Source organism: Patiria miniata, unplaced genomic scaffold (assembly GCF_015706575.1).
Source record: "Patiria miniata isolate m_02_andy unplaced genomic scaffold, ASM1570657v1 HiC_scaffold_13, whole genome shotgun sequence".
Classification (NCBI taxonomy): Eukaryota; Metazoa; Echinodermata; class Asteroidea; order Valvatida; family Asterinidae; genus Patiria; species Patiria miniata.
The window spans coordinates 2559245-2585849 of record NW_024037051.1 but is presented as its reverse complement, the minus strand read 5'-3'; the positions used below and the strand labels follow the sequence as shown (position 1 = coordinate 2585849).

Here is a 26605-nt window from a genome sequence, read left to right as displayed (position 1 = left end):
TATGAATTGTAACTCATATGTTTGACTTGTTTGTCGATTATGTCGTACATACAACATATCTTGTGAGAACGACTTGTATCTCGTGCGATTTACATCTACGACTTACATGTCGTACGTATGTCAAAGGTACGACATATACGATTCATACGTACGCGTTAAAATACATGTGTTGTACGTATGAGATGTAATTTGCACATGGTACGAATTCAGGGAGAGTTTTTTTTTCACCTTGTACCTGACAGTTTCGTATATTTCCATCCCAAAGTCAATAGCTCGTTTCATACGGGTGCTTATAGATACGAGTTAACCTGCATTCGATTAAATGGGTATGATTTGACCTGGGTCCGAGTTGACCTGTTCCCTACATTCGCTGTCAGAATAGCACGGGCAGGTAGCGGCGTGATAGTGTACGCTGTTGCACCGACAAAACGTCGGCGGACTGTCTTGAACTGTCCAATTCGCAATACATTGGAAATAGTATCATTTTGAACAATTGTTCACTCATATAGCGGCATGTTTCATTTGTTTGTAATAAAACTGGAGAAATGGTTTAAAATGGGATTGAAATACCTGGACATACCATGGTTTGAGTGAACATACATGTACGTGGTGTATACAGTAATTTGCGGGTCATGAATATGTATGTCGCGGGTCAAAGTTTACGGGCTTTGATTGGATATCGTGTAATATATGCGCATCAGAAATTTTCGGCCGATTTCGGTCGAAACTATAAAGAAACACATAAGGAATTCGCCACGGTTGCGTCAAGGCTATCTTGCGCTTCGACTTATTGTACGGCTGTTTGCGGAAGTGTGTGTGGGGCGTACGTACATATGCACACAAAGCACACGCAAGGGTCGTTGAGGCTAACGGTATAGTACAACTAGTGATTGTGTCGCGGCGCGCGCGGTGTGCGGTAGCGGGAACAAGCTCGTATGGGAAGAAGCTGATAGCCTTGGTCAAGGCTACACAAAAACGTGTCATCGTGTAGTTTGCGGCCAAGGTGGTGCTGCCCAGTATGGGCATACTAGACGGCGCGTGGGAAGTGGTGAAGCAGGTCATGTCAGCCGCGTTTGTGTAATTTAACAGACAGACTTTAGGAAAACCAGCTGAGCTGAAATAATTTGTTTTACTAAATGATTTTTTCCCCCGAATTTCCAACTTACCAACTTCTGATAAAAATGAGTTCTTTTTCAACCTAAAAACAAAGGGGACAAAACAGAATTTATTGGTCCTGATTAATGGCCACGTTTATAATTGGCCGGTTTTCTCCGGTGCTTAAACGATGGTTTTAGAGCCAGCCATGGCGATGCTATTGACCACTACGAACTGTCATAGGTGTAAATGAATGCTAATTAAAAAAACGTTAGAAATAGCTTGGCTTCACTTGACATTTTCTTTTACGCTTTAAAGTTTACTTCAGTTCAATTTTAAATCAAACTTCGTTTAGAGCTCCAGGTAACCTACTGTTGTTTTTTTGTAACAACCAATTTCATCACTACAAAAAAAGATGGTTTTAATGATCGATTCCTTTCGATATCGATTCCTTTCGGTACTATTTCCAGTCCAGTAGTTGACTGATTGATCAATGGCAGCGAATCACTTCAAACCTCATGCAGCAACGGTTGTTCCACATAGTGGGGTGAATGCGCAGGATTCTGGTGCGCAATGCCACCGGGAACCGAGCGGTTACCAACGTCCTGCTGTCCGAGTTACCAGTGAACTGCAACAAAATCAAAATGGTTGACATGTTTAACGTACCCTGGCCTGTCGTGCTAAGTTATTGTCATAGGTATTTCGGGACTACTTATTGTGACGGTAAATATTGCGTCACAGCAAGAAAGTGGGATAATTTTCATCTTAAAGAACCAAATTACTGAACACTGTTATCAGGTTTTACTAAATTTTATTAATTGGCCTGAGATATTTTAACCGAAACAAAAACAGTTTTCCAAACATTGGCTTTCCCCCCGGCCCCGGCTCCATCTCTTGCTCCTGATTCATTTTAAATCCTTAAATTATCGAACTCCTACATGGACATTTGGCGGTCACATCTTGGGATTTGTTAGCCCACGTCGTTCAAGGGGAAAATCTTCTGAACCCAATTCCGGTGTTGAATTCGAGATTTAAAAAAACCCACAAAACTTTCATTAACAATGAATCCTTTACCTTTATTTGTGTTCCAGACGCATCAGTCACGTGATCCCAGGACTGAGCGTCATCACTGTACGTCACTTGGTACTCCGTCACCCATTGGGTTTTTCGGTCACCACGCCCCTGGGTGATCAAACCAGTGATGGTGACTGTACCATTGAAGTCAACCTGTATCCATGGACTGTCTTCAGATCCGTCACTGCACCAGGCTGAAGCTGATCCTGTTCAACAAATTACAACTAACAATTATGTTACTGCATGCATTTAACGGCCATTATCGTTAGCTATACGCTCCGTTCACAAGTACCCCCTTACCGCGAAGCGCGGCCACTATAGCTGCGCGCGTGCAGCCTCGATCGACTCTATCCGGGTTGCAGACCAGTACATAAACTTCCATAGACCCCAATGGTAAATGCTCCCACTTCAGAAATTTGGGAAAAATACTCACAACTCTTCAGGGTGTTCGAGACACACATCAAATTAAAGCTTATTTCGTCATCTTTCATTTTCTTTTCATTTTTTTTTTTTGGGGGGGGGGGGGGGGAGGGGGGGGTTCAACTGTTGACTTTTAGGAGAAATTTCCATCCGAAGATGATCACCCCTGAAAATAGTCCTGAAGCCCATCGCCAATTTGAAAAACGATGCCTACACTCCATTGCAAAATAGAGCGCTTTAAGGGCCCCAATTTCATCCAAGTTGAATGGAACTACAAGCTCACAGTCCTGTGCACGGCTTCCACCCATAATTTTTACAAACCCTCAAGTTCATGGCCCACAGCATGCTCAAAAATCTTCAGTATTTGAAATACTGAAGATTTTGAGGGCATGCAAATCGTGATTTGGCCGGCGTATAGGCAATTTCGAACGGACCGATTTACTGGTCTGCAACCAAATTGAGCGAGCGCGCGTTTCTTGTAAGATCGCGCAAGGCATGATGGGAAACAACAGGCCCAGCAAGATCGTTCCCGAGGGGAACGAGGTTGAAAGTGTGAATATAGTACACCCCGTGCACGGAACGGTGCGCGCGCGCGTCAACCAGCGAAATGTATGTGTCCCGCCCATAGAGTTATAACTCTCTGGTCCCGTCCATTGGTCTCCATTAAAGACAGTCTTACTACTGGAGATCAATGGTCCCGCCCATGGTCCCGCCGATGGGACGTCGTTGCTAGGTAAAAGGGCGCCCTCTTGTTGGCGCACGGAGACTTGTTTATCGTGAATTCGGGACCAGTGGCCTATAGGAGTTTCATGATGACGTTTTGACGGCATTGCTCGACTAGAGACGTTCGCATGTTGCTTTCAGTGTGCAGGCGTAATTATCAGTTACGTTCCAAATCAACCACTAGTTGAAAACAGTCATCGAGTGAACTTGCTCGACTGAGTTACGTTGGAAAAGTTAATGTTGCAAGTAAAACAAAAACAAAACAAAAATCACGTGGCCTTCATGTAAATGGCTGTATAGAATTTAACCTGGTTTTAAGTTTGCATATCCCGTGCTCTTCAAAAAAAATATTGCTTTTATATTTTTCTCCTGTCGAATTAGCAATGGTTTTGTTTTAACGGGAAAGATATTTCTTTTCGATCTCGAGTGTCTGCAAACCTCTGAAGAATTCTTTTTTCTTTTTGTTCATAAATTAGTAGATCCACCCTGCGACAGCCAAATATTATTGTCTAAAAGCTAATAACTCGAATAGTGTGAAGAAATGATTTAATTATCCAAAGTCCGTAGATTGTTTTTCGTTCAAAGTCTCATTCCAAAGTGAATGACATTCATACTGCTATAGGAAAAAAGCAAATGAAAAACCAAATGTATTTTTGAGGTGGAACTCGAAAATAACATCGCGAACATATCTTTAATCTCACTACATCCAAAAAGGCTAAGGCCTACCTCGAGTATAAAGCCTGGCCCTGGGTGCAGTGGTGTGAGTAGGGCGGTTTTCATAGAATGACGAAGCTGTGATGCTTTCATCTGGGATGCGACCATCTTCCATCCCAAGAGGTCCCTCCACGGAGCAAGGAGAGTCACCTGTGGTAAAGGTGCGATCGCTGTGAGAAGTTTTGTACAAAGTAACCATTAATGTTTTTAAAGAACATACGGTGAAATCTCGACAAGTCAAACTCTGATAACTCAAAACAACTGTTAATGCATTGCCTTCAGAAGTATAACAATGATATACAACCCCGAAGATGACAGACGGGCAGCTGCTGAGGACAAGAGGAAGAGATGAAAGGAGCAGACTGCCTCTCAGACATCTTCAGCCCAGGGCTTCCCTTGTCCAAAATGCGGAAAGGTCTGCGCCGCACAGATCGGACTCTACAGCCACCTCCGAGCCTGCAAAAGATAGACAGACCATCCTCCCCGATCCTCGCAAGCGAGGAACAAGCCATCATCACAACCCTGCTTCATTCAAAACTCTTATCAAGTCAAATTTGGAACCTGTTTCGTTGAGGTTTGACTTATCAAGACTTCACTGTAATACTGGTCTATTTGCCAAGTGAAAAGTTCAACGGGGAAAAACGAATTTTAAAAAGTTTAATGCCACGAGTAGAAGTTTCGGATGCATGTGCCTCTAACTATCCCGCGCGACATTGACAAACCAGCGCTTTGTAAATCCAACGTGTGTTTCCTCTTCAGGAAAAAGAGGACCCAAGTTAATGAGTTGCCTGTAAATCACACTGTGTACTTGTCACAAGCATCTTGGGAAACAAAGATACACTGCTTATTAACTACAGCATATGCTTAAACAGCTTACAAGGATTTCAATTATTGTAGAAACACAAATCCCCTAAAGTTTTGCTTTTTGTATTAGCTTTGAAATGAAACAACTACACAGTCTTACCATTTCTTTTGAAGTATTTCAACTTCTTTTTGTTGACTGAAACGATCGAGTCATCGCTCAATGCACACTGTCTGGTATCTTTGGTATATCCGAAGTATTTGCAGTCTTCTTCCTTGAGGCAGGCCGCGGCACACCTCAGGTAGGAGGCTCGTTGGCTTGACCGAATCACTCGATATTTGACGGTGCTGTTGAACTGTGAAGCCGTGAAATCCGAAGATTTCACGTTAGGGAGATCAGAGCCAGCTCCGCTCTGAACCATGTAGACAACAAAAAGAGCGAGGCACCAAACAAGACGACAATGTCTTGGGTGATAAATAGGAACATTCATTTCGTTTCGTTTAGGTTTGTTCAGCCATATAATTCTCACATGTAGCCTACTTCGAAACTGCTTTAGATTGTGTTTTAAACAGCGAACGGCGGAAGGCCGTATACTATACGCTGTCAATAATTAAACGCACGACTAGATTATGGATGTGACTAAGTCACACAATCGACGATAAACTGACGATTTAAGCCAGAAAATAGCCCATGGTCGCGGCAGATTAACGCAGTGGCAATAGCTGCGCTGCTGATAGCTTTTGCATACGTATTTGGCAAATGTATATTTTGTAATCTTAATAAGGTAATTGTGAATTTATGGAACGTCAATTTGGTCTAAAACTTGCCTCGATGGTTCAGGCTGGTACCATAGACATTTAAAATACCAGATTTGTAAAATCATATTTTTGACCAAAAATGATACCTTTAGACCAAAATGAGCCAAACAAAATCACATTTTTTTCAATTTTACAGCTCGACATCATGCCTAATCTGCAAGTAGACATGTTATTTTTTAGGCTTTCAAATGAGGTATGATGTAGGTGTGTGTGGTGTTGGGCAATAGACAAATAACCAAAACTGGTCTTCGTTTTGCTCGTAGAAAAACGATTCTGAGAAAAATGCACATTTTCACTCAATATTGCCTATAGTAACTGCACATTTTGTAATCTTAAGATGGTTATAATGAATTGATGGAACGTCAATTTGGTCTCAAACCTGCCTTGATAGTTGAGGCTGGTTCAACAGATATCGAAAATACCAAAGTTTTAAAATCATATTTTTGACCAAACATGTGGCTTTTAGACCCAAATGAGCCCAAAAACACATTTCTCCCAATTTCCAAGCTCCACATCATGCCTAATCTGAAAGTACACATATTAAGCTTACTATTGATGTATGATGTAGGTGTGTGGGGTGGGGCTTTAGGTCGACCCAAATTTGGATTCTGCCGCTCGCCTAATGGACTTGTTTACAACGTGCTCGCAAGGTGCATAGTCGTGGTCGCATATAAGTATCCTAGCTTACTGCTTGAAAATATGGTCCTCAAATAATTATTGATATCTGTTTGTTTTGAAAACGTGCCCCCACAAAAAAAACAGAGAAATGGTGCAAAATCTTTAAAGCATAATGGAAATGAAATGTTGAATAAGTGGAATACAAGTTTGCATTGTTCGTGTTGTTCCTCGTTGGTACATGTAGTTTCAAATTAATGTCTGTTCGCGCTTTATTTAAATGGCCCATGTAAGGCGAAGTAAAAAAAAAAAGTTTCTCGTCCGGGGTTTTTGAAAAAAGGGAGGAAGCGGGGCCTTTTATTTTTTATTTTTTATTTTTTTCAAGATGGCCGCCATTTAAAAATTTCCTGCAACCGTTGGTTGTGTCAACTGTTCAAAGAGACTTTTAAAATGAAAGACAAGTTGGACAAGAGAACTGAGCATATTTACAGTGTCGGAAAAAATTCGGTACTGGGCCACAACTTTTTTTCGATTAATTTTCAAGCGCCAAAAGTTGTATCCTTTGACTTACTTCATCAAGATTCGAACCTCGGACTTTTACTTGAAACACGAGACTCTTAACCGCTAGGCCGCGCACGATCGCTGTTGCAATAATCAATCTTTGGACGTATTTGAAGTAGCAATTGAAATAAACTAAATATTCATGAGAAATAAATATTCATAATGACGTATTGCACTATCATTGGCCGGCTCATGCGACGTCATGGTTGTCGATGTCATGCGTCATGCGTACCGCTGTCTGTCAGCCACACTTCAATCAGTTTTGACCGGCTGCTTCAACTATAGTTCCGCACGACGTGTGCATCCAAAATGGGCTCTAAAAACACATTTTGCCTATTTTTTTCCGCATTAACACAGCTTCCTGGATTCCTCTTGGGTGAAATCACTAGGTGAGGTGAAAATTGATGTGTTTAGCGGCAGGTAAAGTCGTGGCCCAGTATGGAATTTTTCCCACAGTGTCATTTAGAGTTGTATTGGTATTGGTATTTATTTTTCGATGAGTTTGTGGACTTTTTCGGTGTTTTTTTACTACATTTTTCAAAAATAAAAAATATTAAAAAAATCCAGGCGGCCTCCAAAAAGGAAGCGGGCGGGGACGAGAAACTTGGTTTTTTTTTACTTCGCCTAACTGACTTTTCTTTCAATGCAATCCCTCAAATGCAGCCTTGTGCATCCATTATGTTCACACTGCCAAGGTTACAGTGTTTTTCCTGTTACAATGTTTTTCCTGGGCCTTAATTGTCGTGCATAAGTTATGAGCAAAACCGTGATGCCATTAGGCAGACGGAGTCTTCAGTGTCACAGCTGTTTCAGCATTGAAAGCTACCGGAATTTCAGGACGATTGCCGTGTTCTTGCTGTCTTTGATGTCTCGTTGTTAAGTACATGACAGTGAGTCACTCGAGCAAACTTAATGCACTAAGTAATGTTGGCAATGACAGCCGGAGCCCCATTAGGGGATACTAATTAATAATGTCACTAATAGACTGTAAAGTGCACCTACAGAAGTGAGAAGTGAGTTCACGGCAAAACGCCCTCAATTGTCAGGAAAAGAAAGTAACATTTTCAATGCCCCCAAAAAGTGCATTTTACCAAATTAAAGCCAAGAGGGGCAGCTCTTTATTTTCATATGCAGGTCACAGATGATGGATATCTCAACCTTATTATGTAAATTGCTGATATTGCAGCTATCCTGCCAGTTATTTTCTAAGATACCTCTAAACACTGTGAAAATTTAAAAGCCTCGGAGTGATTATTTTCGGGCTACTACCAGCAGCGAGTAAAGTTGGCCTGATTTTGTTTTGCATGTTTTTTTTGGAACTCGATCGGTCCCAGTCTGGAAAACAAGAGCCTGCTTCCTACATTCCCTGCAAAACGTGTTGTTTATTTTCGAATTCGGATCCCCAGAAAAGTGGTTTAAACTATTTACAGTGATGTATTAACAGTACTTTGATCAAAATTCAATGGTACGTTTCGAGGTTTTAATTGGCAATGTGACAACGAGATAGCACCCAAGTCAGTACGTTCACTCCGTTTGTTCGATTGATAATAAGGCATTTCATTCTAGCTGCGCGCCTTCAACACTGAAGCAATTCACACAATCTTGTCAAGGAGGAACGACCGTGACTTATCAGATTCTGAAATCATCCATCGAAGAAAAGCACGCCCTCTATCGCTAGATTATACTTTGACGGGAATGTATAAGTGCACACAGGAGTGCGCTATTTGGGGAAGTTAAACTCTTTCGTATTTACACACATTAACCCTCTGAAAAAACAAACGCCCGCATATTGTGTCGATGTCTGCCATAAAATAATCAAAAATGCTGATGGATTTTGAAAAGGCTGATGGATAGACAAACCACAAACAACTGCTACAACATGAGAAATATTACAACGCGCACAATGCAAGCATCCTGATGACATACCAGATTTCTCTCCAAAAGGCCCAACTATACTTCACTAACTTCGTCTTGTTTTCGTGGCCTCAACTTGTACCCATCCCATAATGCAATAGATCGCCTGAAGTGTTTGAGAACAACTTAAGATCCTGTTGATCGGGCTTAATGTGAAGAGTTTAGGGCGGGGAAGCACAGAGAGGGTTGGGTCACGGATCCTACACACAAGGATTAACGACTATGCGTGATAACGGCCCGTACTGGTGGCAAATACCATGAATAATGTACTTGTCAACAAGAGAAAACCGGCTTTCAGATTTGCAGGCTCTGCGTCCGATTTGCTGGTGTCGAAGTCTGTCAAGCCAGCTTATTATATTTTTGAATATTAATGAGTCTACTTTTTGATTGAATTCTGATAAGTAATAACTACATCACCATGTTAACGCCGAGCACAGTATCTTTAGCTTCAAAATGAACTATGAAATGTCGCATTTGTTTTATCGGTTCGGGACCACATCTCTCTCAAACGTTTTAATGAAAGCCGAATTAACAACGAAATTTGGGTAAACGGTGTTCTCCTCGAAATTAGACGTTTATTTCCCGGGTAAATACTTCATCTATGACGACAATAACTGCTAAGTACTATCTGTTATATCCTGAAGTACATAATTTTTTTTTTACAATTTTGGAACTTACATAACGAGTAGTTTTGCTCACAGTTTTTTGAGTTTTACAAAATTAAGTCCCCTTTCCCTTACATTTATTTACAGGCAAATTACAGGCGTACTTTTAACAACAAACAGGAGGAAAAGAACAGCTATAACAAGATCACTTGTACGTTGGTACCTTGTACCTAAGGCCAACTCCTTCCAATTTACGAGAACGTTAGTCGTGGAGTTTGCGGGCAAGGTAGCGCTACTAAGCTTACTAGACGGCGCGTGGAAAGCGGTGAAGCTGGTCATGTCGGGCGCTTTTTTGTCATTCAAAAGATGGTTTCCAAAAAAAATTTAAAAATTGCTTTATTATATAACAAAAATTATGTTCATTTTTAAACTGAACACAACTGAACACAAAGGGGACAAAACCATAATTTGTTGCCCTGAGTGAGTGGCCACGTTTATCATTGGCCGATTTAAACACTTTTCTCCGGTGTTTAAAAGAGAATGGAGCCAGCCATAATGGCGATGCTCTTTACCAATGAAAACTATCATATATATAAATGAATGCTAATTAAAAAGTTAGAAAAAGCTTGACTTCACTTGACATTTTTTTGTTACCATACAGTGACATTTTAAAATCAAACTACGTGTAGAACTCTGAGTATAGACCTACTGTTTTATGCAACATCAATCTCACCAGGCGTATTGTAACTACAAAATCAGTAAAAAGATGGGTTTCAATTATCGATTCCTTTCGATATCGATTATTTCCTGTCCAGTTATCGACTAATTCAATCAAAGTGATTAATAGCAGCCAATCACTTCAAACCTCATGCTACAATGCTTGTTCCATGCAGTGGGGTGAATGTGCAGGATTCGGGTGCGCAATGCCAATGGGAACCGTGCGGTTACCAACGTGTTCCTGTCCGAGTTACCAGCGAACTGCAACAAATCAAAATGGTTGACTTGTTTAGCGCACCCTGTCGTGCCAAGTTATTATCATTATTGTATTCAAGGACTACTTATTGTGATGGTAAATATTGCTGCACAGCAAGAAAATGGGATTTTTTTCATCACCATAGAACCGAGTTATCTGTGCTACGGTTTTACTCCATTTTATTATTAAAGACACAAGCTTCACCTCCCAAATTTCGATTGGTCTGAGATATTTTAACCGAGATAAGCAGGGTTTTCCAAACATCGGCTTTCTCCCCAGCTTCGGGTCCCTCTGTTGCTCCTGAATCATAATAAAACCTTATAATATCGAATTCTTACATGAGTATTTGGTGTTCATATTTTGGGCTTGTTGAACCGACGTCATTCAAGGGGCAAGTCTTCTGCAGCCATGTTCGGAGTTGAAGTCGAGATTTGAAAAACCACGAAACTATTTAACAGTGATTACTATACCTTTATTTGTGTGCCAAACGCATCAGTCACTTGATCCCAGGACTGAGCGTCATCACTGTACGACACTTGGTGCTCTGTCACCCATTGGTTGTATCGATCACCACGCCCCTGGGTGATCAAACCAGTGATGGTGACTGTACCATTGAAGTCAACCTGTATCCATGGACTGTCTTCAGATCCATCATCACACCAGGCTGCAGCTAATCCTGTTCAACAAAATAACTGACTTTATAACACCTCATCCACAGATTCTGTGTCTTGATTGGCCGAGAGCGAGTCACATGGTACTTTCTATTTTTGCTATTTTTCTGTACACGGCCAAAAGTACTTTACCCGTGGCAACCAAAGTACTACCATAATGGCAATCAAAGTACTATCCGGTTCGTAAGTGTGACGTCATCTCAACTTAACCATGCGTACTTGTACTTCACGTTGTGAGCATAGCACGAACGGAACCGGTGCCATTTGAAAATCGGACTCGTGTGAAAATCGGACTCTTTTTTCCTTTTATTGGTTAAACCCTCTCACGTGACCGGTCCCTCTCCTAATTATCTATGCATGAGCGTGCGCAATACCATCAATGAGTCCGTATTTCATAAAACATAAATTCATGCTACACCGGAGGCAAATTGAGTGTTTAGCCAATGGGCGCTTGTAATCAGTGGTTCGCGCGTGTGTATGACGTTTTACTAACAACCGGAGAGAGTACCGAAGTAAATATACATCACGTGCACAATAATGGTGTGTGTAAAAGTCGTTAACGCGCAACCTCGTCCCCAGTGCTTTCTTTATTTCCAACCTCGTTTCCAATAGTAAGCCCTGGATAGGAAACTTTCTTCCTGTATCCTGATTCGTTGCCGCAATTGGCTAATAATGAATTTATATCGTATAGTTGGTGTTTCCAACATGCATTACGTGTTTTCACGATCATTGTAATTATAACGTCCACGCCTTCTCAATAATACTCCTTTTCTTTCCAGTTTGCTCATATAGTAATATGATATGTGATACTGCATATTGGTGGGCCAGATTGTAACATTTTAACTTCCAAAAAATTGTGTTTTCTAATTCACGGCGCGACGAATTGATGCTGTTTTTACCCCAGACACCGCATACAAAAAGAAACGCTAATGTAACGCACATGCAGGTACCAGATTATTCCTCATTTGCATACGTGTGCAAAAATCTTGCACACACGGATCCAATACCAGGGTGATAGAGCAGGTAGTGGTGGGCGCGTACTGCACGACACCCTGGGACCGAGGTTGATTAGCGCGTGATTCAGCCCGTGAACCAACACGCGCACGTACTCCATTCGTTTGCATGCACTACACTTCCCGGTTCAAAATGACTTCACAATTCAGTACTCAATACCCAGGGCGCGGTATTACATGACCAAAGAAGGTCACAATAAAGAACTCTACAAGAAAACCAACGAGATGTCTTGGAGTAAAGCCATTACCAGGAGACGTCTTAGGTAGACAGGCCATCTCCTGAGACTGCCCGAGGAAACACCTGCAAGCGCTTCTAGAAGCGATCCGCAAGAACAAATAGCTGCCAAGAGGTGGATAACGAACCACGTGGTTGAATACAGTAAACACGGACCTGACAACCACGGGGGTCAACATCAAAGATCAACACACCTGGCACGTGGCATCAGACAGTGAGCAGCGGAGGACACTTACAGAGTGCGTGTCAGTATACAAATAACGAATGTTTGTGAGTGCGATGGTAAGAATAATATCATGAGGTGACAGATTGAATGTTCTATTCCACGAGGCGAAGCCGAGTGGAATAGAACATTCAAGTGGAATAGAACATTCAATCTGTCACCGAATGAAATTATTCTTTCCATCGCACGAACGTAAAACATTCGTTATTTGTTTTATACAACACCTGAATAAATTCTCGTCATTTGATTGGTAAATTATAAACTACAATTTATTTTGATTTTAAAGATGTTGAACTACCCCTTCACGAAAATGTTTGAACCCAACGCTGTAGCGCTGGCTCTTTGGAACAATACGCGCTACGCTGAACGCGCACACCAGCATGCATTTTGCACGCAAATACCGCGTCATGGAACAAGCGCAAAGTGAAACGGTATAACGCATGGGTATAACGCATGGTCGCACCGTGCATTATACCGAATAATAATATGTCACGTGATCTACAATTCACAAATCAGATGACGGGGATTTATTCAGGTGTTGTATAAATCTACTTGACGCAAGCTCCTGGATGATGGCGCGGTATTATATTTTTGTGCAAATGCTGGTGTGCGCGTTGAGCGCAGCGCATTATTGTTCCCAAGAGAGCGCACCACTGAGTTAGGTTCGAACATTTCATGAAGGGGGCGGTTTGGAAGAGAGAAATACATTTCCCACCAATTTTGTATTGAAATTGAAGTTTCTTTTAACTGTGTTAAGATTTAAATAATTTAAAATATTAAAACCAAGCAGAATATGTGGGTGAAGTGTTTAAAACAAATATTGAATGCTTTATCTCGTGGTGAAGTTAAACTAGCCCCCCTCGGTGATCCATGGAGCATTCTATTTCATGGATCACCTTGGGAGGCTAGTTTTACTCATAGAGCTATATTCAGCGCTAACTCATGTACAAAGTGATGCCTGCTGGGCGCATCCATGTTTGTACACAACAGTGTTGTAGGTCTCGAGACCGGTCTCGGTCACGGTCTCGAGACCACTTTTTGCCAGTCTCGGTCTCGGTCTCGGTCTCGGTCTCGGGAACTGTGGTCTCGGTCTTGGTCTCGGTCTCGGTCCCCTTTGGTCTCGATATTTTGGCTGGTCTCGAGTCGAGACCAGCCAAAAAGTGAGGGGGCGGATTCCGCCCCCGGCCCTTTTAGGGTTAAGTAAAGAATCAGTTTAGGGCAAATGTGACTGCGGTGTGATGCTAATGGACATGTCTCTCTTCACTTTCTAGTGAGTGAGGCATAGTCCAATAACCATTGCTCCTCTTCTTATTTCTCGTTTTTATTGTGGGATGATCTGTTGAAACAAGCACTTTATAGCCATCCTCATTGATTCCAAATACAACTGAGATTTAAATCTTATGAATCAAGACTGAAACATTATTTTTACCGTCAGATTCTGTATTTTGAATATGGGGAACAATTTAACTCTTTTTCCCTAGAAATATTGGTGATTTTTTTTTCTATTTTCCTTTTCAATTTTTCCTTTATTCGTGGGGGCGGGAAAACGTTTTTTTTTTCCATTATATTTATTAATGGATATTCATCAATTCGTAGACCGTTAAATTGGTGTTAGTGGTGGACAGCTGAATTTTGTGATCTCTTTATTAAAATAGACACGACTTGGGAATAGAGTATGCAAATTACGTGAAATGTTCACAGTTACTACTCAATAACATGTTCTTTATCCCAATTATATTTTTTACAAAATGGAGCGTGCCATTTTTTTTATCATACGGTCACTTTCTTTAGACTCGCCATGTATTCATCTTTTCATCTGTGATAAACACAAATTGAGCTACTGCCATGGTCACACAAAAATAGAGTCTAATTGCCTGTCTCGTCTCCTTCCTAAATGTCAATTGCATTTGCATGAGTCGAGAAGAATTGTGTTCCATTACTCGCAATATGTCGTACTTGTATTCATCTTTTCATCTGTGATAAACACACATTGAGCTACAAAAATAGAGTCTAATTGCCTGCCTCGTCTCCTTCCTAAATGTCAATTGCATTTGCATGAGTCGAGAAGAATTGTGTTCCATTAATCGCTATATGCTGTTTACAGCCATCACAATAAACTATTAATATATTGGCAATATGTCGTACTTGTTAACAGTGGCGGAGATTTCTTGTTACAGGTGGGGGGGGGATGATTTTTGAAAGGCCATCCTTGTGTGGAACGCGACACGGCACGGGGTCCAAGAAACCGCTGAAGGGCCCCCTGGTGGGTTGCAGGCGCAAAGCCCTTGCAAGGGGTTGAGGTAACCCCCCCCCCCTGGAGCCCCTGGGGTTTACACAATTTTAGGTGCAAAATGGTGTCAAAATTCAATCTTTTCTTGAGCTTGAATTGCAATAAATGACAATAATTAACACTTTCAAGCATAAACAAATATAAAAGATCTTCAAAACTAAAATTTCTCATCCAATGTATTTGGAAGTGTAGGCCTAAGCTATCTTTGCACAATGGAGCTCTGGTCACCTAGCAACACAAATAATGCCTATGCATTATTTTAAGTATAATTATTTACAAAATAATTAATGCAAAATAATGCCTAGATGCATTTTGGTAAGGTATGATTAGAATGTGACGACAGTTGCGTAGCCAGGATTTTTTCAGTGGGGGGGGGGCCGCTGGGGGAGGCTGGAACATTTCATGGGGGGCGTCATGTAGGGGTGTCAATCGCTTCTCAAAAGTGGGGGGGGGGACATACCTTGATCAGAACTGATGCGAGCGCGAAGCGCGAAGCCCTTACGGCGTGGGGGTTCGGGGCCCGCTTAAGGGCTCCGAAAAAATTGGATTCTAGATGTTCTGTGGTGTGATCTGAAGCAATTTCTTACCACTTTCCTCCATGCTTTAACTAATATTTTCTTAGCAAAAGATAATTATTTGAACATCGTTTTCGAGGTTGGAGTCATTGAATCAGCTATCGGTATTCTGAGCTATATGCGTGGGGTTCGGGGCCCGCTTAAGGGCCCCGAAAAAAATTGGTTTCTCGATGCTCTGTGGTGTGATCTGAGGCAATTTCTGACCACTTTAACCAATAATTATCTTAGCACAAAAGATAATGTTTTCTCAGCTAAAGGCATAAGAAAAATTTTTGAACATTGTTTTCGAAGTTGGAGTCATTGAATCAGCTACCAGAATTCTGAGCTATAGGCGTGGGGTTCGGGGCCCGCTTAAGGGCCCCGAACATTTTTGGATTCTAAATGCTCTGTGGTGCTATCTGAGGCAATTTCTGACCACTTTAACCAATATTTTCTAAGCAAAAGATACATTGTAGTACATAATAGGGCCCTGTAAATGAGACACGAGTTCAAAAATCTGGGGGGGGGGGGGGACATTTCATATTGTGTCCCCCACCCTTCAAAAAGGGGGGGGGGGACCAGTCCCCCTGTCCCCCCAGGATTGACGCCCATGGCGTCATGTAGATCAATGATAATTTTTTTAGAAACTCAAAACCTCAGTGGGGGGGGGGGGCGACTGGGGGGGGGGGGTTGACAAGGTTTCATGGGGGGGGGGCTGTCGCCCCCAACGCCCCCCCCCCCGTGGCTACGCCACTGATTTCAAGGAATTTTAATTGGTCTATTATTATTATTTAGCTTATATGAATGGAGGAAAAAGTTTGTGCGTGGCCGATTCGCGTGATATCGCTGACTGAAACTGTGTGACCCACGGACCACCTGTCTATAATACGTGTTCCGTGGTGTGGGCGAGCAGTGCAGTGGGTGTTAATACGCATTTTAGATTATCATTATGCGCTATGTCACGCCGGTTGTCAGCTTACTGGTCCGCGGTCGCCGGTCGAAGGGTCGTTTCTCAGTGGTCATCATGTGGATCATTCGCGACTATTTAGATTTAGATCAATGATAATTTTTTTAGAAACTCAAAATCTCAGTGAGGGGGGGGGGCGACTGGGGAGGGGGGCGACAAGGTTTCATGGGGGGCGGTCGCCCCCACGCCCCCCCCCCCCCGGTGGCTACGCCACTGCATGCATGAGAGAGTTGTTGCGGCGGTCCTGTTTATAATCCTCTGCTAATGAATACATGTACATAAAATGGTGCGGCTTATACGATGGTGCGGCTTATACGCTGCGGCTTATACGATGGTGCGGCTTATACGCTGTGGCCTGAATCTTATTCTGAAGTTTTTGGAGCGCTGCGGCTTATACACAGGGCGGCTTATATTCCAAAAATTACGGTAAGCGAACGACACTTGCACTTGCTGGGCTGCGGTGCTGGCCTGTCAAAGGGTATTGGCAAGTTACGGACCCTGCCCAAATTAGTACGCCTGCCTTTAAAAAGTGGGGGGGGGGGATGATTACATTGGTCATCCCCCCCTGGTCAAAAGGTGGGGGGGGGATATATCCCCCCATCCCCCCCCCCCCGGGATCTCCGCCCATGCTTGTTAATCACTAAAATATTCAAGTAAATTGCCCAGCAAAGTAGCCGATGCGGGTGATACGATGGCACGGTAAAAAAAACACAGAGAGGCGTGGGCACTGAGCCATGAATCCTAAAAGTACATCTCACCCACCACAGTCAGTTTGTGACAGCGCCCTTCTATTGTATCGGCCATATTCTCAAATAGGCTAATGGCGATGATGACGGCGGGCAGATTAACAGAAGATAGATCAGGCAAATATGGTTCATCGAACTTCTATAGTTCATGTAATGGTATTGACATTAAACAAAAATAAAGTGGCATTACATTTCAGCCTTAGCCAGGCCTTCTTCAGAGGTAAATGACAGAGGAACAACTGAAGAAACAAACATGTAGGGGACACACAAACATGCAGGGTTGGAAGGAGAATCACAAAGAGGGAGGGGGGGCAGACAAACCATATCTGTCTGGCAACCATCTCTCAATTTTTTGGTCTACATGTACAAATCTATATTCCATGACTGAAATTTTAAAAAATAAATCAATATTTTCTTGCTCCAAATTGTTTTTGAATCAGGTTTACAAGGAGGTCCAATGTAAAATTAAAATTGCATTTAAATATCCGTTAGTGGTCATTGCTGAAACCAAGGGGTGGCTGTGGAGTTTAGGGTCCGAGTTCCTATAACAGATGAAACATCCACCTTTATTTTTTTACTTTTGTCAAGTTTCAACATGTTCAAGTTTTGCAAAAACTAGTACAAATTGTCGTACTCCTAAGTTAGAGTTTCTTCATCAGATTTACACTTTATAGTAGTTGAACAATATTTAAAAAATTTTTTTTTTAAAGTGGCAAAAATATATGGAGTTTATCAAATAAGGTTTCCCCCTTCTTTAAATTAGGTTGTTTCCAATTTTTTTAATTGATTGTGACAATAACAAATTCTGTTGCCATGTTGTAATTTATGGCATGAAGCAAACACGAAGAGCACTCGCATGACACAATTAAGCAGGTACAAGTGATTCCTAACTTTCAATCACTTCCTTCACATCCCCATGAACATCAACATCTCAAGCACAGACTGTTCAGCTGTAATTAGGGTCTTGTTGTTTATTTAGATTATTGTTATTTATTATCCGCGGTCTCGGTCTCGGTCTCGGACCATTTCGGTCTCGGTCTCGGTCCACCTTGAAGGGGCTGGTCTCGGTCTCGGTCTCGGTCTCGCAACTTCAGGTCTCGGTCTTGGTCTCGGTCTCGGACTATCCGGTCTCGACTACAACACTGGTACACAAACCTATGGAGAACTCGAAATGTTGTACTTTTTTTGTAAGTCTATTTGCATATCTGCGTTTGTATTCCATACCGGTGGTTATCGAAGCCAATACGCCAAAAACCGAAACACACGATCAGCAAATGAGCGTGTCATTTTGCTCTACGCTTTCACCATGGTCTATTATACACAGACTAGGGGGTACCCCGGGGGAACGGACATCCGCTGCCCCCCCCCCCGTAGTTACGCTACTGCATTTTCTTAATAAAGTTCTTCGTGTAGCACTTTCAAAATCTAGGATATGAAAGCCCAATTAATAAGCTTTTTGTAGTACAAGAATCATTCGAATCACTCAGGCACTTTTCAAGTTACGGAATTTTAAACACAACCCCCGTTTTAAAGTTCTGACCACGGATCACCACAAAAAAGTGTGTGTTCTTTCAGCAAAACGAAAACAATGCACACACATCCCTGTGCAAATTGTTTTCGTTTTGCTGAAAGAACACTTACTTTTTTGTACTTGAAAAGTACATATGATTTGAATGATTCTTCTACTAAAAGAAAGTTTATTAATTTGGCTTTTATATCATACATTTTTGATATTGCTACATGCAGAACTTTATTGAAATAAATTGGTCGTGCCATTTGGGTTTCCTTATTTATTTTTTTTACTCGCCCTGTATATATAGGGAAAAAATGAAATGAAAACGAAAGCAAATATATTTTTCGAGGTGAAACTCGAAAATAACACGGGAAACATGTATTTAATCTCACTAAATCCAAAAAGCCTACCTTGAGTATAAAGCCTGGCCCTGGGTGGGGCATGAGTAGGGAGGTTTCTGTAGAATGACGAAGCTGTGATGCTTTCATCCGGGATGCGACCATCTTCCATCCCAAGAGGTCCCTCCACGGAGCAAGGAGAGTCACCTGAGGAAAAGGTGCGATCGCTTTGAGAAGTTTTGTACAAAGTAACCATTAATATATTTTTTTAAAGAACATACAGTGAAATCTCGACAATACAAGTCAAACTCTGATAACTCAAAACCGTCAATCCATTCCCTTCAGTAGTATAACAATGATATACAACCCTGCTCAACTCAAAACTCTCCTGAAGTCAAATTTTGAACCTGTTCCCTTGAGGTTTGGCTTATCAAGATTTCACTGTAGTATTGGTCTATTTGCAAGTGAAAGTTCAACGGGGAAGAAAGAATCGTTTTCTTCCGTTTAATGGCACGAGTAGATAGTTTCGGATGCATAATTATGTGCCTCTTCCATCCTGCTCAACATTGAAAAACCAGAGCTTTGTCAATCCAAAGTGTGTGTCCTCTTCAGTAACAAGAGGACCCAAATGAGTTGCCTATAAAATATACCTATCACAAACATCTTGGGAAACATAAAGATCATATGCTTATTTATATTATAATTATTCTTCGACGGCTTACCAGGATTTCAATTACAGTAAAAACAAAAATCCCTTCAAGTGCTGCTTGTTGCATTAGCTTTGAGCCTTTGAAATGAAACAGTAACACAATCTCACCATTTCTTTTGAAGTATTTCAACTTCTCTTCGTTGACTGAAACGATCGAGTCATCGCTCAATTCACACCGTCTGGTATCTTTGGTATAACTGAAGTATTCGCAGTATTCTCCCTTGAGGCAGGCCGCGGCACACCTTAAGTAGGAGGCTCGTTGGCTTGACCGAATCACTCGATATTTGACGGTGCTGTTGAACTGTGAAACAGCCGTGAAATCCGAAGATTTCACGGTAGGGAGATTAGAGCCAGCTCCGCTCTGAACCACGCAGACAACAAAAAGAACGAGGCACCAAACAAGACGACAATGTCTTGGGTGATAAATAGGAAAATTCATTTCGTTTCGTTTAGGTTTGTTCAGCCATATAATACTCACATGTAGGCCACTTCGAAACTGTTTCAGATTGTGTTGCAAACAGCGAACGGCGAAAGATCGTATACTACGCTGGCAATATTAAAGGCACGAGTTTTATTGATCACCAAGTCACAATCGACAATAAACGGATGATTAAAGCCAGGCCCGTGGTAAAAAAAAAGCAATGACAATAGCTGCGCTGCTAATAGCTTTCTCGCACGCATAACGTGTTCCGGCATGCGCATTGTCACTGCTTGAAAAAAATGAAGGTCTTCAAAATAACTACTGAGACCTATTTATCTTGAAAACCTCCACACAAATATTGAAGAAGTCGACTTCAAGTTTGAATAGGCTTTGTCGTTCCTCTCGTTTACACTTAACTGGAGGAGATTGAATTCTAACGAAAGGAAGCAATAGTCAATCGGACATTTCGTTGACAAGCTGTATGGTTGTTTAAAGTTTGCATTTATTTACATGTCAAAAGGAAATACTGAGAAAAGGCCTTTAAAGTTTCGATTGTTTTGCAGTCGTGATGATAAAAGATATCATTTCTTGTTTACCTTTAAAACACTTTTTTTCACGATTTTATACCATTTATTTAAAAAATGTGTAGTAAACATATCAAAGATTGCAAATATCAATAAATAAACATCGAGAAAAAAATACCCCCATTGTTTGTGTGTTTTTTTTTGGGGGGGGTTTTGGTATATTTTTTTCCACTGCGGCTGTGCTCATGCCGTTTCCTCTTATTTTGCCAAAATGCCTCATAAATATTATGTTCGCAAAGAGGGGGAAGCCTTACACTTTAACCTTCTCCAGTTATTGGCAACATGAACGAGTTCCCATACCAGGGGCGGCGGAACGGGGGCGGGGGGCAGGGGGGAGGGGGCACTGCCAGATTTTCCCAAGTGCCGTCTTGCGGACATAAATGTGGCCCCTCGAGCATAAAACTCACATTTCGCATAATTTGTTTTCAATAACCATTTCCTAAAACCCTAACAATGCGCCCTGAAAATGGGCACATTATTCGTAGTTTGCATAATGGCCGGTTTTGAAGAGCGCCCCCTATTTTGGAAGATTGTACCAGCACCCCCCCCCCCCCCCCCCCACGCCACTATTTAATTTTACGGAGGCCAAGTGTCCGGTGAAAAAAAACTTGTCGACATTTCAGGACGGATGTGCAAAAAAATACCAAAAATGCTTGATACGCTGCTGCACCAGCGAAATATGCCTTTGTGCCCCTTTTTGGTGATGCCCCTCCCCGTTTTGAAACGTTCCACCGCCGCTGTCCCATAGGTATTTGAAGGCCTCGGCTTTATTGCTCAAAAATTAATTTCAGTTTAATACTTCACAACAAAAACACAAGGTATTATATAGTGAATCTTCATGCATTCGTGCATTTCACCGGTGACCGGTTTAAACACTTTTCTGCGGTGTTTAAACGATGGTTTAGAGCCAGCCACATGGCGATGCTCTTTACCAAAAAGAATGGAGAAACTACCATAATGTATAAATGAATGTTAAATAAAAGTAAGAAACAGCTTGACTTCACTTGACATTTTGGTTACTTTAAAAAGTTTATCACACAGTGAAATTTTAAATCAAACTACGTGTAGAGTTCGGAGTAGACCTACTGTTTTATGAAACATCAATCTCACCAGGCGTATTGTAACTACACAATTAATATAAAGATGGGTTTCAATTATCGATTCCTTTCGATATCGATTATTTCCAGTCCAGTTGTCGACTGATTAAATGCGATTAATAGCAGCCAATCACTTCAAACCTCATGCTGCAATAGTTGTGCCATGCAGATGGGTGAATGCGTAGGATTCTGGTGCGCAATGCCAATGGGAACCGAGCGGTTACCAACGTGCTTCTGTCTGAGTTACCAGCGAACTGCAACAAATCAAAATGGTTGACTTCTTTAGCGCACCCTGTCGAGCCAAGTTATTATCATTATTTTATTTGAAGGCAATACTTATTGTGACGGTAAATATTGCTACATGGCAAGAAAATGGGATTTTTTTATCACTCGAACCGAGTTATCAGTGTAAGGATTTACTCAATTTTATTATTTAAGACACAAACGTCACCTCCTAACTTTCGATTGGTTTGAGAGATTTTAACCAAGAAAACAGGGTTTTCCAAAGATTCTCTTGTTGAACCGACGTCATTCAAAGGGCAAATCTTCTGAAGTCAAATCCGGAGTTGAAGTCGAGATTTGAAAATTCACAACACTATTTCAACAATGAATCCTTTACCTTTATTTGTCTGCCAAACGCATCAGTCACGTGATCCCAGGACTGAGCGTCATCGCTGTACGACACTTGGTACTCCGTCACCCGTTGGTCGTATTCGGAGTCTCCGCGCCCCTGGGTGATCAAACCAGTGATGGTGGCAGTACCATTGAAGTCAACCTGTATCCATGGACTGTCTTCATATCCGCCATAGCACCAGGCTGCAGCATATTCTATTCAACACCATAAAAGATACTAGGGCAGTAAATCTGGCTCCAATATGAAGTTGTTTAACCACAGTCCCATTATCTGCGAACCATCGCTATAGTCGACCATAATTATAGACCAGTCGAAGTCGACTATTCGGGACCAGCCCATACCGAGTAGTCTGAGTATCAAACGTCCTACAACGGAACCCTTTCCGTATCGAACATGTGATATATTTGAGCAATGCAAATTTTATGCGACCCCACACGCCAGCCAATCGGAGTCGACTTTAGAAATTGGGACGTCAGTCGGATCAGAAATGTGGAATAAGCTATTGATTGGTCAATTTGGATGACATGTTTTTGTAATACAGCAACGGGTTACGGTTTCGAGTGTCCCTCTGAAAATTGCAATGCATTTTGCGCATAAATTAATACCCCCCCCCCTGCAAAAGCCGATTTATTATTTTACAGCTTATCATTCGAATTATGTGAAGAAATAATTTAATCATACGTCGGTGGATTTCAAAAGTGAATAACTTGTTTACTGCTAAAAACAAATGAAATGAAAGAGCGAAAATTTTTTTCGGTGAAACTCGAAAATAACACTGGAAGTGTAGATTGAATGTCAAATTAAACAAACCTACCTTGAGTATAAAGTCTGGCCTTGAGTGGGCCATGATCAGCTTGGTTTTTCCAAACAGACGAAGCTGTGATGCTTTCATCCGGGATGCGACCATCTTCCATCCCAAGAGGTCCCTCCACGGAGCAAGGACAGTCTCCTGAGGAAAAGGTGCGATAGTTGTGAGAGGTTTTGTACAAAATAACCATAACAAAACACCAACATAATCTATTTGCCAAGTAAACGTTAAACGAGGGGGGGGGGGGTAGTTGTATTCGGTTTAAAGTGGCACGAGCAGAAAGTTTGGCACGAGGACGAGCAGAAAGTGCCTCTCTCAACCCGCTCAACAATGAAAAACCAGAACTTTGTAAATCCAAAGTGTGTTCTCTTTTGAGTAAAAGGAGCACCCAAAAGAGTTCCCTGCAAATTGGACTCTCCGTACACAATCATCTTGGGAACCACTAAAGATGAATGCTTTTTTATTACAAAATGTGTTTCGACGGCTAATACAGGGTGTACATGTATAATAAAGGGAAACCCGATGCAAATCTAATAAAATATTCTAATAAATATTCTATAAACATCATAAAAAATATAGTAATTGTTTTCAAATAAGTTAAAGATCATGTGAAACGCCAATGTGTCCTCTTTCCAATGATACCTCGAATGCGTGTCTGTGGCTACGATTGACTGAGCATTCGTTATTATTCTGTCAAGGGTCAACACCTGCACTGGGCCAAGTTTGTGCAAAAGGGTAACTGGTATTCTCGGCATGTGGATCGGTTTAATTTAAAGAAAGAAATCCTCCTCTTTAAAACCATCTATTTAATTTTGACACAGCGATTTGACCATTCTCAGTTGTGAAGTTTAATAACCCATAATGGCCAATGCCTTCAACGTGGCCGTCACCTCTTTCCACACAAAGCTCTGCACGAAGTCTAGTCCATTTCAACCTTTGCATAACAAACCAGCAAGCAATCTTAGCTAGGTAAAACTTAACCCAGTGCAGGTTTTGACCCTTGACAGAATAACAAGGAATGCTCAGCCATCCGTGGCCAAAGACACGCAATCAAGGTGTCATTGGAAAGAGGACACATCGGCGTTTCACATCTTTAACTTATTTGAAAATAATTATTTTTTATTTTTTAATTTACATTTACATCTGGGTTTCCTTTTTTTGATACACCCTGTGTATAAAGATTTCAATTACACTTGAAACAAATCTCTCAAGGATCATTTACTCATCATGTAATTTATTCGATTTCAATTAATAACACCACTCAAAACCAAAAGAAGTCTTTTGAAAACCTAACCTGTTGAAGTTTCAGCTCAGTGGATATTACACTTTTCAAGAAAACAGTGGAAAACCATACACAACCTTTTGATTACGAAAAACCATTTCGTTTATTATCTCTTTCATTTTCGAAAGATCTGTCAATAATTGACTGATCGGTGGAAATCAACTACATTTCTTGACTTCTTCTAAATGAAAGCAATCCAGCAGACGAAATAATTTCACAGAGTGTTTAGAACCGGTACAATCTTTGATCCAGGTATATAGCTTTTTGATAAAAATACTGTAATAATTCTTTGGATAAATGCAAATTTCCCTATGTAAATGTGCCTTTCAAGTTCAGTAAGTTGTATAAGCTTTGAAATGAAATAACACCACAATAAGAAGGTCTTACCATTTCTTTTGAAGTATTTCAACTTCTCTTTGTTGACTGACACGATCGAGTCATCGCTCAATTCACAGCGTCTGGTGTCTTTGGTATAACTAAAGTAGCTGCAGTCTTCTTCCTTGAGGCAGGCCGCGGCACACCTTAAGTAGGAGGCTCGTTGGCTTGACCGAATCACTCGATATTTGACGGTGCTGTTAAACTGTGAAACAGCCGTGAAATCCGAAGATTTCACGGTAGGGAGATTAGAGCCAGCTCCGCTCTGAACCACGCAGACAACCAAAAGAACGAGGCACCAAACAAGACGACAATGTCTTGGGTGACAAATAGGAAAACTCATTTCGTTTCGTTTAGGTTTGTTCAGCCATATAATACCCACATGTAGCTACTTCGAAACTGTTTCAGATTGTGTTGCGAACAGCGAACGGCGAAAGATCGTATACTACGCTGGCAATAATTAAAGGCACGAGTATATTATTGATCACCAAGTCACAATCGCCAATAAACGGATAATTAAGGCCAGGCCCATGGTAAATTAACGCAATGACAAAAGCTGCGCTGCTAATAGCTTTCTCGCACGCATAACGTGCTCCGCCTGCTCCGGTGTGACAGGTAATTCTGTCCCCCCTGGTAAATGTGTCCCCCGGACACATTTACCGGCTCGTGACCAGGTAAATGTGTCCGGGGGGACACTTTTACCTAGGTAAATTTGTCCCTCTCCAGGTAAAAATGTCCCCCTGCCCAACGGTGAAAGTGTTCCCCTGGTAAATGTGTCCCCATGCAGTATGTACTGAGAGCAGCAGCGTGTCGCACGCGCCAGTACATGCTGCAAGATTTGAGGCAGTGATTATAACATGTGTACAAATGCGTCTCCCTCTACAATGGAAATTCGTCCAATAGGAAATTTCGTTACGCGCTATGATGGGAACACAGACCAATCCAAGGAGACGTTGTATCATACTATCAATGATACGAGGGCCATCGCCATGCATCGCCGCTGTGTTGACCTATCGCGGTAGAATCACGATAGACTTCACCGTACTCCGAATCGAAACATTGTGTTCACGTATCATCTAATAGACTAAATTAATTATTTTTTATATTCATGAAGGGCAGACTAAAAGTCCAAAAATGTATACCTTGTAGAGTGAATTCATCAAAACAATAACATTCTGGGTTTCAAAAGAGGGGGACACAAAAACCTGGGGGACAGAATTACCTGGAGGGGACATAATTACCTGGAAGGGGGACAGAATTAACGGGCCACGGAGGACACTTTTACCTAGGTAATTCTGTCCCCCCCCGGACACTTTTACCGGGGGACAGAATTACCTTTCACACCGGCATGCGAATTTTCACTGTTTGAATAAAATGCAGGTCTTCAAAATATTTACTGAGACATATTTATCTTGAAAACCTACACACAAATAATGAAGAAGTCGACTTCAAGTTTGTATTGTCATTGTTGTTCTTCTCGTTTGCACTTAACTGGAGGAGATTGAATTCTAACGAAAGATATTAACGGCACGCGTATTTGTCGCTTATACCAAGTCACATTCGTATACATAACTGCGTTCGGAACGTTGAGAGTTTCCAACTAATGTCTTTTGGCGAAATGGCTCATGTAATTGATTTTTTTTTCAGCGCAATCTACTTAAGCATCCTTGTGCTCCTTGTAATTAATTTTAAAGGTTTTCCGGAGACCTTTATTGCTAATAGTAATAATCATTCCAATATACATGTATTCCTGAGCAACATGTCATTAGGCAGACGGAATCTTCATTGTTACAGCTGTTTCAGGCAGACGGAATCTTCAGTGTTACAGCTG

At 41.5% G+C, this 26605-nt stretch overlaps 1 protein-coding gene across 1 annotated transcript; it reads right to left on the bottom strand.

The window, feature by feature from the left end:
* Window positions 1–985: 985 nt before the first annotated feature.
* LOC119721489 lies at window positions 986–25307 on the bottom strand. Its single transcript, XM_038191567.1, has 12 exons — window positions 24787–25307; window positions 23124–23258; window positions 22295–22503; window positions 19682–19934; window positions 18937–19071; window positions 10785–10990; window positions 10190–10319; window positions 10075–10088; window positions 4991–5240; window positions 4039–4176; window positions 2170–2375; window positions 986–1723 (listed from the first exon to the last, which is right to left on the bottom strand). Exons 1-12 carry the CDS (start codon window positions 25115–25117, stop codon window positions 1586–1588), a joined length of 2145 nt encoding a protein of 714 aa, XP_038047495.1. The 5' UTR covers window positions 25118–25307; the 3' UTR covers window positions 986–1585.
* Between the last annotated feature and the right edge of the window lie 1298 nt (window positions 25308–26605).

Bases quoted from the DNA above. Each gene is read 5' to 3' on its own strand.
- LOC119721489 (XM_038191567.1), bottom strand. From the start codon at position 25,117: ATGAGTTTTCCTATTTGTCACCCAAGACATTGTCGTCTTGTTTGGTGC. The intron at 10,991-18,936 runs GTAGGCTTTTTG...TTTGTTGAACAG, and splicing joins GGCCAGGCTTTATACTCAAG to GATTAGCTGCAGCCTGGTGT. The intron at 10,320-10,784 runs GTATAGTAATCA...GATTTGTTGCAG, and splicing joins CGTTTGGCACACAAATAAAG to TTCGCTGGTAACTCGGACAG.